The sequence below is a fragment of the Physeter macrocephalus genome, chromosome 5 (assembly GCF_002837175.3).
Source record: "Physeter macrocephalus isolate SW-GA chromosome 5, ASM283717v5, whole genome shotgun sequence".
In the NCBI taxonomy this organism is placed as follows: domain Eukaryota; kingdom Metazoa; phylum Chordata; class Mammalia; order Artiodactyla; family Physeteridae; genus Physeter; species Physeter macrocephalus.
The window spans coordinates 89,480,040-89,495,012 of record NC_041218.1 but is presented as its reverse complement, the minus strand read 5'-3'; the positions used below and the strand labels follow the sequence as shown (position 1 = coordinate 89,495,012).

Below are 14,973 nucleotides of genomic sequence, written 5' to 3'. Positions count from 1 at the left end.
GCGCGTCCGGAGCCTGTCCTCCGCAACGGGAGAGGCCGCAGCAGGGGGAGGCCCGCATACCACAAAAAAAAAAAAAAAAAAAAAAAAAAAAATAGCATAAATTCATAGGCACAAATTCAATAGCACAAATTCAGGACATCATCAATGAAAGGTGGTTTTGTTGCAAGATAGTTTCAAGGCATTATGTAGATATCTGCTTTAGCAGAGGAGTAGAGATGGCTTGTAGTTATACTGCAATCAATATATGTCTTAAGCCATAGGACAAACTGTACGCCAATAATAGGCCAGAAATGTTGCTGAAAAAAGTATCCATCATTATGTACTATGGGATTGACTAAATAATCAATAATAATGTAAATGACAGTTACAGTAAATTAATGTAGGTTTATCTTTATCATTTATCAATTTATTTGTCAATTTAAAATCAAGAATTTACAGCCAAGACCAACTGGAAACAACATTCATGAGGTACCTTTAACACAAAATATCCTGTCCTCCCCCAAACTGGGGATATTGCAGTAATCCTGGTGTTTGTAGCTCTACACTGTAGCCAGATATCCTAGACTGTTAGATGGGGGTCCTCAGTAAGTTCTAGAAGTTCATCAGTTTTATCTATGAGTATCAAACTTTAGGAACCCTTAATCACTTTGTAGGCTACTTGTATCCTTGATGTGGGTAAAAATGAAAATATATGGAATTTCCTCATTTGTCGGTAAGAATCAAAGAAAGAGTTTGAATTTTTAGACCTGGTTAAGTTCATCATGGTTCTCAGGCCATACTTTTATAACCATGGTTCTAAATTATCTTCCCCCCTTCAGCAATTGTTTAAATCCTTGCAAAATTACTACTTTAGAGTGAAGGATTACAATTACATTGAAAGTGATCTGAAGGAGAGAAAATGGATCTGCAAGTGAGAGGATATTTTGCATTTTTCACTTGGGTTTGTCTTTCCTTTCTGGTTTTAAATATCAGCTTTGGCAATTAAAGATCTTTGATTTAAGAGGGGAAAGAATGAAGTACCTGTTGTAGGTGGCACCTGCTCATTATTGTCTCGTCAGTGCATCAGAGGTGCTTTGAGGTATGTGATAGCTCTGCACCACCGGATCTGGGAGCAGGGAGTTGGGGGTGGCGTTAGACACCTGGGCACGTGGACGTAAATTAACTCTTTCCTCCCTTTATCACAGAGTCAAGCAACCGTTGTCAACCTGGGCAAGGGGAAATCTTATTCTGTTGACAGAAGTCTATGTGACAGTGGGGCTGCAATTCAGAAGGGCTTATGTGAAGAAGAAATTCACCCAGTCTATGTGGAACAGCTGTATTAGGAGTGGGCATGGAGAATCATTTATCACTGGCTTGGCACCATTTGGGATGGTAGTTGGATGGGGAGTGGTCCCAGAGGGAGGCAGCTATCCAAAGCCGACTGGTTCTCTTGGGTGGCGCTTCTTCCAGGAGGGGAAGTTCCCTTGGCATAGGCAGTACCTCTCCTCCGGGTGTCCATTCGTACCGCACACCTCAGTCCTGGTCTTCTAGTTGTCCACTCCTTTGTTGGGAGTCCCTGTGGCTTTTGAGCTATCTTTTCACATGGCAAGCCTGGGCTAGTTCCGTTTTCCAGGGTACACATTTGGTCTCTAGAAACTGTGCACCTTTATCTCACTGGGGTAGAAGTACTGCTTTCTCCTGAAGGGACTGAAAAATTGTTGAAGGATTATAAGCAGGGAGGTAACAATTCAGTTCACTTGTAGGAAGAGCACTGCCAAGAGTGAGGCTAGGTGAGGACATGTAAGGCTGAAGACAGGGAGACCAGCTAATCATTATTAAAAAGTTTTGGCAAGAGCTACTAAGAGTCCATTGACAATAGTGAGGAGGAGATGAGTTCAGAAGATATTAATAGTTTAGGTACAGAAGAGTTTAATGACTCAGGAAAAGTGAGTCACCGGCCAGGTGCCTTTTTTGTTTTATGGATGCATAGTAAACTTATTCTCCCAACACTGAGATGGTAACATAAGAAAATAGACAAGAAAGGGGTCATATTGGTCATCAGGGTCATATTGAGACACATTTTTATTTTCTTGTTTATCAGCCTTCCTTCTCTTTTTTCAATTTGTAAATAATTTCCACTCAATTGCTTCTGTAAGGGACATTTTTTGGTTATCATTTGTTCTATCCTTTCCTTTTTTGGGATTCACCTTATACATTTGCTTTTAAGTACTTACGGTGTATAAAACACGAAGAAAGCACAAAAATACCATTTACATTCTTTAGGCTAGTTTGAACTGTCTTTTGAAAAAACAGATTGTCTGCCAGACCTCATATTTCTTTGTGTTGATGTTTGTCTCACATAATAATCCTGGCTGTTTCCATTTCCGGCGCCACAGTTTGATATTTATTTTAAGCAGCTGCTTAAGAAAGGTGGAACTTAGCAATGATCAAAATGGCATAAAGTAGATTTCTGTTTGAGCTCAGGGTTGCTGTGTAACTTTCCTTTCAGTAGCCTTCTCTCATGCTTTTTCATCTACATTTTAGCTGTGCGAATAAATCTAGGAAAACTGCTGTTTGGCCTTTTTAGCACACTGCCAGCTTTGGCAATTGCACACTAACTGGTGTTGTACTAAACACCACTGAAATAAAATAAATGAGTTTGATTAAAGCTTGGAACTCCTGAGTACTACAAATGTAAAAACCATCAACAGATGCCGTTTGCTGAAACCAAGGCTCCTCTAGCAGATGGATGAAAGTTAAAAATAAATTGCACTATTTCTTTTTATTTTGGTTCATTTGTTTTTAATATAGTATAAAAAACCCTGCTATTGAGTTACAATAAACTCCTGGCTTATGTTTCATGGCTGGTTTCGGAATCTATGAAGATCTTTGATATTACAGTCAAATTGTGCTTTCTTGTATGTATTCATTGAACATGTAAAAACAAATTCTTATCAGAGTTTTAAAACTTTCTTTGGTAGTCATATCTCCAGTATTGAAAATTATAGTGAAAAACAATGACCGGATATCCACAGTGGGACATAATGTCTCTCTTTTAAATCTTTAATGTTGGTTTGTAGTAGAATAATATCAGTCATATATCTAATAGCTCTCATTCATTTAGTACTTGAATTTACTTTACAGTGTTTTAGTTTCTCACATACTGCCTCATCATTTAAATAACACACACACAGAAGAAGAATGCTATTTTTATTCATCATACAACTGAATGACTTACATGCCATTAAATGAAATCATTATTGATATTAACTTGTAAGATCCATATTAATCATTCTATAATATTTAGATATTTCTTGGCATAGAACTGAACGCTTATATTGTAATTTAATTTAGAAGTTCATATATTTCTAAAGAGACCTGAAATTTACCTTTTTTCAACTCTTAAAATTATTTATCAAATAATGTTTATCAGAACAGATTACAAGAAATTTTAGCATAGTTAGAAGAATGGGGAAATGATCAAATAACTATCTAAGTGGTTAGAAAATTAACTAGCGTATTTATCAGGAAGGATAATATGTAGTTACACTGTATTAACTTTGAAATTTATTGTTATTGCTATTTACAGGTTCAGGTTCATGTCGCTTTAGTTATTCAGACCCTTGCATCATTGTGTCATATGCCAAGAATAATACTGTGGACTGGATTCAGCTTGAGAAAATTAGGTTTGTTATCATTTAAAGTATCTTCATAAATTTTGACTTAGGTGGATTTCTGCTTCCCTGTTTACCTTCATTCTACCACTGGCTTTATTCCTCATGGTTAAAAGTACTCTGGTTGTTAATTATGTTGAATTACATTGATGCACATATTATTACCTGCTCTATTTGAAGAAGGTATTGTTAAAAGTGTCATTTTCCATTCAGTACTTACCACTGTCAGTAGTAGCTATAACAAACTATTTATTTTTGGTAAAAGTACATTTGAGATAGTAACCTTTCTGATGGAATTCTCCACAAAATAACATCACCACCCATCTCTTTAGGTGGCCTGGCTGTGGCCTGGTTTATAGGCCTAGGAATATATCAGATTACCACCTAAATTCCTTCCAGTCTGTGATGATAATGAGTTAATAGCCTTTTGGATCTAATCTCTGGTTCTGTCATTTTCCTTCTAACTTCCCTAAGGCCAGTTCTAAAATTCTATTATCATAATTGTGATGCGACTTGTAATCATTTATTACATTTTCTTTATTTAAAAAAAATCCCTTTGAAAAAAGAAAATTAGGTCATTCAGGTTGAAAATATTTGATTAAATTTAGCAAAACTCAAACTGTGTTAACTATTTCTGTGTAGTTTAAATCATAAAATAAAATTCAAAATGGGTGCTTAATTTCAGGTATGGTGAGGTATTTAAAGGAAAAAAATACCTTGAAATTTTATTAAGTGGTTATTCTGATCAGTTTAGTTCTTAAATTAGCATGACTCACATAGAACATTTTCCATCAGTTCTGTGACAGTTTTCTTTTCTCTCACGCTATTTTCCTTACCATTTTTCCATATTGAAAGAATTGTGATTTATTTGGGGGAGAAGAATAAATATTAGGTTCTTAGTCTTTAATATTAAACCAATCTGTCCAAAGTTTCTAGTAGTATTTCAAATAAAAATAAAACTCTCACACGTTCAAGCTCTAGTTTAACCAAAAACTGAGAAAAATGATTCTAACTCATGGATTTTAGTAGATTGTCTCCCTCTGTGGCAGGATAAGATATTATTTATAGACACCTTGTACAAGCCAAGCTCTGACATGCTGTGCCAGTTGCCAGTTTTATAACAGAGCATTTTGCTCTTCCTTCTAATTTCTAGTAGTTACTATGAAAATGCATTCATATTAAATACTGATTTATATAAATGGATTTAAGCAAAGTAGCATAAGTATTGGAAGTTTTACTCATGCCTTCATTTTTTCTCTAATAGTTATACACCATAGTTTAGATAAATTGTAGTGCTGTTTCTTGCTGAAAAACAGCTACATGCTTTTGATATGACAAATAGTGAGAGTACACATTTAATTACAAGATATAAAGATCACGGGCTTCCCTGGTGGCGCAGTGGTTGAGAGTCCGCCTGCCGATTCAGGGGACACGGGTTCGGGCCCCGGTCCGGGAAGATCCCACATGCCGCGGAGCGGCTGGGCCCGTGAGCCATGGTCGCTGAACCTGCGCGTACGGAGCCTGTGCTCCGCAACGGGAGAGGCCACGGCAGTGAGAGGCTCGCGTACCGCAAAAAAAAAAAAAAAAAAAAAAAAAAAGATATAAAGATCACACTCAGCTGATTCCATTTATTTTTCACTAAATGAGACTTTCAATTTTAGTCCAGGCACCAAACTATCATACTCATTTAATGTAAATTTACCATTAGTGATCAGAGTGGACATATTTTCAATCACTTCCTAAAGCTAAAATGTAGCATCTTCATTAGTTTAAATTCTTTTTGAAGTTAAAAACATAGTCATCATTAAATATTTTAAAGGAAAGGGGAATTGATTACCCCCAAAGGTAAGGCACACCATTCATAACCTACACAGACAATTCTACGGATTTCTGTGTGCTTCATTGGTGAGTGAAAAATATGGCTTTTCTCTAGTCCTTTCAAAACGGATTTATAGTAAGCCCTGGGTACTACTAGTTTGTATTTTAGTACTACTTTTAATCTTGGCTAAAGCCATCATTTTTACTGTAGCAGGTTTCTACTTTGGTAGAATAAAATGTTTAATAAAAATATTATATAGCAAAAGGACCTAGATGTAACAGATGTAATATAAAAATCATGTTAAATTATATCATGTTTTTAAAGACTGGTCTGCATGGAATTCTAAAGAATTCTAAATGAGAGCATTTAATTCTCATGGCAAATCTGACATTTTCAAAACAAAAATGTATCTGGTTACTAGAAATAAAATAACTATTACATAAAGACTGATTATGAAACATATAGCATAGAATGATCTCTAATAGATGCAAAATTTCAAAGTAAGAATTAAAATTAGGATAATTTTATAGTTTTTCTCCTTTTTTTCTTCTCAGTATCATAAAAAATATATGGTTTTATTTTTATTTATTTTTTTAAAGTGCTTTTATTTATTTTATTTATTTATTTTGGCCTCGCGGCATGCGGGATCTTAGTTCACCGACCAGGGATCGAACGTGTGCCCCCTGCAGAGGCACAGAGCCTTAACCACTGGACCACCAGGGAAGTCCCAAGTATACGGTTTTAGATTGAGTGTCTACTGTTCACAAAAACCTGTGCTGGATACACTTTGATTTTTTACAGGAGCCATGGCAGTTGTTTACTATTTTCTCTTCAATTATCCCTTTACTGGCTTGCCTGAATATGCTTACTGTCTACCTTGTGTTAAACGTAAAGCTCATAAAGACATTTAATATTTAAACTTTCATCACTCAATACGAACATCTTAATAATCAGCATGTATTAAAAGATTTAAGGGGTATGGGATTGTAAGTATTTAATCTGTAATGTGTACAATATTTTTAAGATAAGAAAACCACAGTCTTAATTAAGAAACAAAAAGGATCTATAAGAAAAGTAAAGTGGACACTGTTGAACTTTATTGTGACACCAATTCTCATCTCTCCAGAGCCCCTTCCAATGTCAGCACAATCATCCATATCCTCTACCTTCCTGAAGACGCCAAAGGGGAGAACGTCCAGTTTCAGTGGAAGCAGGAAAATCTCCGAGTAGGTGAAGTATATGAAGCCTGCTGGGCTTTAGATAACGTCCTGGTCATCAACTCAGCTCACAGACAAGTTGTTTTAGAAGATAATCTGGATCCAATAGACACGGGCAACTGGCTTTTCTTCCCAGGAGCTACAGTGAAGGTTTGATCTCTCTTTTGTTCCTTCTCCTCTCCTCTAAAACCTAAAGCTCAGTAAACCAAATTGTACAAAGATAACAGTTTTACTAAAGCCACTATTAAAAGAATAGGTAGTATTACTTTACCCTCCCTTGTAAGCATGGAAAATCATTCATTTATTCATCCCTTTAACAAGTATTTTTGAGAATCCATGGTGCCATGTACTGGGCTGAACCATGCCATTTGTTGAAACAGGAAACAGGAAGAGGAACAGGATTACAGGAGCTGAATTCACCTTAGACATGTTGATTTTGATAATCCTGGGGGCAGGCAAGAAGAAACATCTGGTGGGAGGTTAGATGTATGGATCAGAAACTCAGAGGAAGATCCAAAATTGGCAATTATCAACCTTTTGAATGAGAATTGAAATCATGGGCTTGTCTGTCCAGAGAGTATGTAGAGTAAGAAATTGTGCCTAGGCAATATTTAAAAATACCATTAGACCCTCAACTGGACTCTCTCAAGTTTCCAGTATATACAAATAAAGTACAGATGCAGATTGAAGAATTTTTTAAAATGTGACTCACTGGTACAAAAAAAATCCTGTGCTGCGTGGGGGTGAGGTCACAAGAGGAGTCCCAAGCAGAATATAAAGATCTAAGATGCTCATCTCCTTTTAATAATTTATTTGAATTCTAGAAACATGGTTCAAAATGGTTCCAAATTATTTAGAAAACCTTCACCTTTTTAGGAAACTCCCCTGATACAGTAACTTGTTGCTTAACAAATCAAACTCTAGATGTTTTGTTTTAAGTTGATGAAATTACACCAGTTGACTAGCATTAGGAACAGGCATCATCTTTGCTCAGCATGAGAAAACACCCAGTAAACCTTATGGAAATTTGTTTTGACAAAGACCCTAAAACTTTGGTTCCTTTAAAGAGAGTCCATTGATGCCTTTCATATGGGTATGGAAAAGAACCTTTGTAAGGATATCCTATGTCATATCCTATTACTACTTGACTAAGAGAAGGATTTCTGTTGTCACTGTTTAACACTGGCAAGAAGAAACCCAGGAAACACATGGAGACCTCAGGGCCTGGGATTCACATCCTTTTCCCGTGATAATCATTGGTGATTATTTGGTCTCAATTCCCTTTAATATATAAGTGTACTTTTTATGCCTTGTTTTGTAAGTCATCGTTATACTAATGTAATTAGCTTTTTGGTGCCTTAATGCACTGTACTTTGGTACCACCCGTGATAAAAATGCATGAAGTGTGGTTTTGCTTCATAGTAATGGTTACTTAAATTACAACTTTGTGTGGAGTATACTTTTGCTTTGTGGTCTCTCATCTTACTCATAAGCTTACTAATCACATGTTTGAGACTTGCCTAGTTACCTAGGCCTACTAAGAAAAAAGTCATTGTAGTAATGATTTATTCCAGGGTCTTTGGTTATCAAGTAGAAACTTTTCTCTGATGTTTCTTTTTTTTTTTTAATTTATTTATTTATTTGGCTGCATCGGGTCTTAGTTGCGGCATGCAGGATCTTTCGTTGTGGCAGGAGGGCTCTTTGTTGCAACGCGCAGGTTTCTCTCTAGTTGTGGAGTGTGGGCTCAGTAGTTGTGGCTCATGGGCTCTCTAGTTGTGGCACACGGGCTCTAGAGCGTGCAGGCTCAGTAGTTGTGGCATGCAGGCTTAGTTGCCCCACAGCATGTGGGATCTTAGTTCCCCAACCAGGGATCGAACCCGCGTCCCCTGCGTTGGAAGGTGGATTCTTAACCACTGGGCCACCAGGGAAGTCCCTCTGATATTTCTTTTTAAAATTTCAAGTAAGTGCAATGATAAAATCTAAGAGTTTGTCATTTTAACTCATTTGCATGACCAACCTTTTGCTTTTTGGCTCAAACATCTAAGCATGAAAAAATTGCTTTTGCCAAGTGGTTTGGAGTTCTAGAAATAAAAATTGTTCATTTAAATTATATGCAATTTCTCCACCAAATATTGTTCCTTTACTGGGTGGCCTCTGAGATGAAAACTGAATACAACCAATTAGAAGGCATATCTCGATGTTCCTATTGGTCATAGGACATGTTTTGAACATTGCTTTATTTTGGACTTTTTAGTTTTGAGGATGTTTGTTTGTTCAACCTATACGTTATCTTTTGTATATTCATTAAAACTCTCCAAGATGTTTACATCTTAACTAAATCGAAGATCGGGTCTAACAGCAATCAAGAAAGTGTGCATCATTACAAAGTAGAGTTTATTCAAGGAAAAGTGTCCAAGCACAGATAGGATACTCTTTGGTTAAATAATAATAGCTACTTTTTTTTTTTTAATTGCTCTGAACGTGAACAATTTCCTCATTTATTTATTTATTTATTTGGCTGCGTTGGGTCTTCATTGCTGCACGCGGGCTTTCTCTAGTTGCAGCGAGTGGGGGCTACTCTTTATTGAGGTGCGCGGGCTTCTCATTGCAGTGGCTTCTCTTGTTGCGAAGCACGGGCCCTAGGCGCGCGGGCTTCAGTAGCTGTGGCTCGCGGGCTCTAGAGTGCAGGCTCAGTAGTTGTGGCACAGGGGCTCAGTTGCTCCGCGGCATGTGGGATCTTCCCAGACCAGGGATCGAACCCGTGTCCCCTGCATTGGCAGGCAGATTCTTAACCACTGCGCCACTAGGGAAGTCTGAACAGCTACTTTTTATCGTTCACTTATTATTCTAGGGACTTGCTATTCCAGATGTGCATGTGAGATTATATATGTATAATCCCATATAGTTGATCTTTATAAACCTATAAAAATGTGCTCTATTAGCCCCATTTTACAGATGTGGAAAGTGGACATGGAGGTGTTGAGTAACTTATCCAGAATGCCCCTTTTCCAGTGGCAGAGCCAGGGTTCACATACAGGAATCCGACTTCAGAACTCTTGCTCTCAGCTCCACATAACTTTGCTCTTACAAGTAGTAAATATAAACTGACATGCTCCCTATTGGTCCTGGGTTTCTTCCCATCATCTATTTGTTAATTTATCTGCCTGTTTTCTTCACCATCACTCTCTGGCTATAGGCTGAAAGATTCTTGTTTTTCTCGTATTTCTTGATCTTGCTCCAGCTTTATTCCATTTGTACTATATATTCCTTTCTCTGAGTGACAGATTTTGTTACATCAGAAGTTAGTAAGTTCAGGCCAAGCACTGGTTGCTTCCTTTTCTTCCACACTACAACAGCTGATATTATCTTCACAATCATAGTTACTGGTCCACCACTGCTGACCTAAAGTGAACTTAAGGAGAAAGGAGTATTAAAATATTTTCCATATGGAGGTAGGAGGCATTTGCAGTAACCTATAGGGAAGGTGAAATAGAGTGAGAACAGGGGGACACTAAAGAAGGAGAAATCAACAGTCTCATGGTAGCAGACTTCCTGTGATGAGGAGGTTGGAGCCAAGGATCATACAAAGGGATGTCACTGACAAAAAATGACATGGTCATTCCTTAAAAGAAATTACATCATGCACCCTCCATACTCAAGACCTTTGATGGCTTCCTGTGTAGGCCTAGAGGAGACAAGCCAAACTCCCTAGCATGTAATTCAAGGCGATTTCCAATCTCGGCCCAGCCTAACTTTTCATGCTCATCTCCTGCTCCCCTGTGCGCCAGCCTCACAAATACAACACAGAATTTCACACTCCCACCCCTTTAGACATGCTTTTCCACCTTTCTCTTTTCTATCTGGCTCCTCTCTGTGCTGCTATAACCATGAGGTTGAATAAGCAGGACTTGAGGTTGGAGACTGGCTACAAAAAAACATTCTTTCTTCCTCACTAGTGACCATTCACATTCACTCAGACAGCTTTTTTAATCTCTATCCTTTTTGCACAAACCTAAGGCAGGTCCCAAGACTACTGTTAGACCAAAAAAGCAATCAATCACTTTAGTCCCCAGTCTCCGTTCCAAAACAAATACCACACAGTTCACCGTAATAATGCAAACTCCAAGCTTCGCCCATAGAGTCTCCTCTCCTCCAGCTTAGGTCTGCTGAGTAGGGATAGAGATAGAGGTCAGCTCCTTCTCCCTCCTCGCTAACCGCCATGAGTTTTAGCCTCTGAACCATCCAGGGCTGGGTCAGGAAGCACGAGAAGAATCAAGAGGCAGATGCTGTAAGCTGGAATTATTGATCCCTTGGTCTGGCAAATGATCAAAGCTGGCTCTCTCTTGGTTCTACCAAAAAGCTCTTTGGAAATGCCCCTACTTTTCACCAGAACTGGGGATTTCTCACCGGTAGCTCCCCATTGCATCTCTCAGGTCATGTCTACTTCCACTCCTAGCCACTGGGCCTCTGACTCATGACCTCAGCCTCTTTCTGCTAAGGGCTCCTTGCCCCTCCAGGAAGACCTTGGGGGCAGGATCTTAGACAAACCAGACTGCCCCTTGCGTGCATGGGCCCAATTCTAGTCTGTGGTAAACATTCACCTTGAATCCATCATTGGGAGAAGAGAAGTTAATTACTTTGAAGTGCAGCCCTCTTGTTACCCAGCTACCTGCCAGGCAGCCCCAGGCACTAGTTTAAGCCCTTAGAGCATCCCTTCCAAGGGGTGTTCTTGAAGTCCTGAGCACCAGGCTTGAGGCAAGGGGAAGGTACCCTCCTCCCCTGACAAGGGCATGGGTGTGACCCACAGTTCACCAACAACCCTCTCTAAAGGAATCATCTCTCTGCTTTCCAGATGCCTACTTACTTCAGCTTCAGGCTTGTGTGCTCTCAATTTGAGTAAGTGGCTAAGCCATTTTTACCGCCTCTTTTGCTAAGTCCTTATAGTTGGTCCATCACCTCTCTTTGGAATGTGGAGCAGTTGCTACCTATTTTCTTGGCACCTTAACCAAATCCAACACTAACCTAGTTCCATTTCAACATTCTGTTATGCCGTAAATATACATCTATGAGAGTGTTTACAACATTGCTTTGCAGTTATGTTTCTGTCTCCCTGGTTAGTGTGTTAGCTTCTTAAGCTCAGGAACGGTTTCTACCATTTTTGAATCTCCAGTATTGGTACATGATACATTGTGCTAATTGAACGAATGAAAAGCTGAAAAAATATCAAGATCTAGTTTGTGGGGAAAGAAAATAAATTTTATATTCAGCGATGACATGCAGGCAGCTAAAAATATTGTGAATGGGACTGGATATAGCACAACTGTTAAGAAAATGGGCTTAACTGGGTTCAAATCTTGGTTTCACAGTTTATTAGCCATGTGGTTTGGGGCAAGTTATTTAACCTCTTGGTTCCTTGGTGTCCTCACCTGTAACAGGGTTAATAATAGTATCCATCTCATGTTGTGATAATTAAATAAGAAGATACATGTAAAACCCTTAGAACAGTGCTTGGCATATATAAAGGGCTAATAAGTATGTGTCCTCTTCATTGAAAACTTTGAGAACAAATAAACTCTACAGGGAAGTGAATATGGAGAAAAATATGTAAAAGGCAAAGGATTGAGCTGATAGCTCCAATGGGGGGAGATACGATAGAAAAAATACAGAACTCACAAATTATGTCATCCTTATATGTCATTAAAGTAATATCAGAATCAAATGCAGTAATTTGATTAAGTTGGACACAAGTATTGCCTGTAGGTGTAACTTTGGCAATCAAAATAAGAAATAGTTTCCACTGGAATTAAGTTGAAATGACATTCATGTAATTATATTATTAATAGTAGTTTTCTTTATTAACAACAAGTGATTTTTTTAAGTGCTACCGTTCATAAAATAAGGTAATAGAGAGAGTAGTGAGTATGTAAACTGTCCAGTTGATGTTGAAAATAATGTTTCAGGGTGGCAGGTCAAATAGGAAATATAAAAATGAGTCACTGGCATTCATAGTACATATTTCTCCTTATCTTCTTTAGATTTTTTTTTTCCAATTTCTTTGGTACTATTTAATTCATTTCATCTGAGCCTGTCCTTGTTTATCTCAAGTAGGGCAGAACGATAGAAGACCAAATGGAGTAATTAACTTAAGGAGTTATGTGATCTGGAGCACTGCAATTATAGGTCACCAGTTTAAATCTGCCCTGGGCTGGTAGAAGGCCATTACCATCCGTTGGCTCTTTAGTAATTAATATGAAGTAGATGTCTAACAGTATCGGCTTTTAATGTAGAACCCGACCTTATGTTTGTTGCACTTTTTTATTTGTATTGGTAAGCTGAAGAGGACTGTAAGAGGTTATAGAATTAATATGTTCTTCCTAGACAGCCATCTGTGTTTCTCCTCCATTCTCTTTACAAGGTCATGGCCTTGCCTGACTCAGCTTCCAGTGTTTTTCCAGAGAACCTGCCCATGTGGAAGAAAAGGGGCACCACATTCTTATCGTGCTTCTAATTACCATCATAATTTTTTTATTTCCCATGAATCCCTAAGCAGGCCTCTGTTCACACCCAAATAGGTGGGGGTCTAAATGCCAATAAATCTAGTACCGCAAGTCAGAAAGCTAGCCAGAGCACCAGCTTCATTAGCAATCTCCACAGCAAGTCCATCGTGGACTCAGCAAGGCAAAGAGCCTGAACCCACTTGATAGTGAAACACCTGCCTTAATTATTAGTTACGATGGTATTTCCTTCTTTTACAGAATATTGCATCCTTTTTAAAATTACTTTTGTATACAATTTCTAAACTAATCAAGAATTATTTGTGTCAGTTGTGTCTATTCTAAAGATACGGAATATACTCTGTTAGTCCATCATTTGCAGTTGCTAGAATTGGCTGTTTCTGCCACAGCTGCCGTCCCCTGACAGCACTGCTCTCTGTCAGATGGCTGTGGGTGTTTTGCCACATTTAATAGTGGGAGGTACGTTCTTCCTTCCTGAAACGGGGGAACGATTAATCTCAGGGCAACTTCTGGTGCTCCAACTCTTTGCAAATGGTCTTGGTTTTGTCGTCAAGGTTTAAGGGTAATGAATGTTTTGGCCCCTTCCATTTAAGACATATAGAATCAAGAATCAATGTTTCACCTTGGGTAGGATTCTCATATCTATCTCCATTGAGTAGCATGAATACTGGATAATAAATAATAATAATAACAACCATAATTATAAGTGGTAGGAGCAGCAGCAGTAGTAGTAATGGTGGCATTTCATGAATCATCTGTAGGTGCCAGCACTATGAGGAAGGCCTTATCCTCCAAGTTTTATATCTGTGGTAGGTGAACATTGCATGTCTGTGAAGACCCTGCGTACTTAGTGCTTAATTGTCCTTAGTCATTCTTGAAACATCTGGACAAATCCATCAAAGTCATCTCTTCCCAACTCCTCAAAAACACATCCTGCAATCTGAAAATGTCCTTAATTTCAAGTTCAAAGAAAAACACTAAATGTAAGATTTTAAAGGGTCAGCCTGGAGCTGCTACAGCTACCTGCTTTCTGTAACTCACCCTTAGAGAGAAGAGCTGCAAAGGTCAGGAAAGTACTCAGAGGAGAACCCAGGAACAAATGATTTGGAAAGAGCTATGAGCAGATTTTGGGGGTTTTGTTTTTTTCTGTTTTCTTCATCTTTTAATAGTACCCAATGAAGCAGAATTTCCAGATGGATCAATATGCCATGGAGGTAAATATTAGTCAAGCAGCTGCTTCATTTAGTTTGTTTGTTCACTCCCATCTTTGGTGGCAGCCAAAATTTGTATTTTGAAAGCATGAATCATCCACAACTCCTTGATATCTGTATGTGTGTGAGAGAGAGAAAGAGAGAGAGCACACTTTGCTCACTCGCTGTTAATAAATGTTTATATCTGCTCAGCTAGCCTGGTTACCCTCAGCTTGCAAAGGCATAAATCACTGGCTTCTGTCACCTCTGGAATTGACCCACAGATTAAGTGCAGATCACTAGGAGATATGTGCTGTTCCTCGTATTTTTTATTTTTAAGAAAACTTCCCACTCTGATTGCTGTGCCTGCACCTGCTAATCTTTTTCTATTTATTACCCTAGTTCATTGTATGGATAGCAAAGAATTCCAGATTACTCCTTTTACACTGTTACGTCAACTTGTGTTGAGAAGTAAATCAGTACTGAATGTCACAGATTCTGTTGTGAAGATTTGTCCTTTAGAATAGGCTGCGCTCAAATGTATTTAAAAGAAATTTTCTTTAAAAGTAAATTATTAAA

At 38.2% G+C, this 14,973-nt stretch overlaps 1 protein-coding gene across 2 annotated transcripts in view; it reads left to right on the top strand.

Annotated features, from left to right (window-relative positions):
- The window catches only part of RELN (reelin), a 538,742-nt gene that overhangs the window by 310,144 nt on the left and 213,625 nt on the right, over positions 1–14,973 (top strand). For both annotated transcript variants that reach the window (XM_024115956.1, XM_024115957.2), the window contains exons 9-10: positions 3,569–3,665; positions 6,599–6,839. In XM_024115956.1, coding sequence (XP_023971724.1) covers positions 3,569–3,665; positions 6,599–6,839 — 338 coding nt within the window. The remainder of the gene's footprint in view (positions 1–3,568; positions 3,666–6,598; positions 6,840–14,973) is intronic.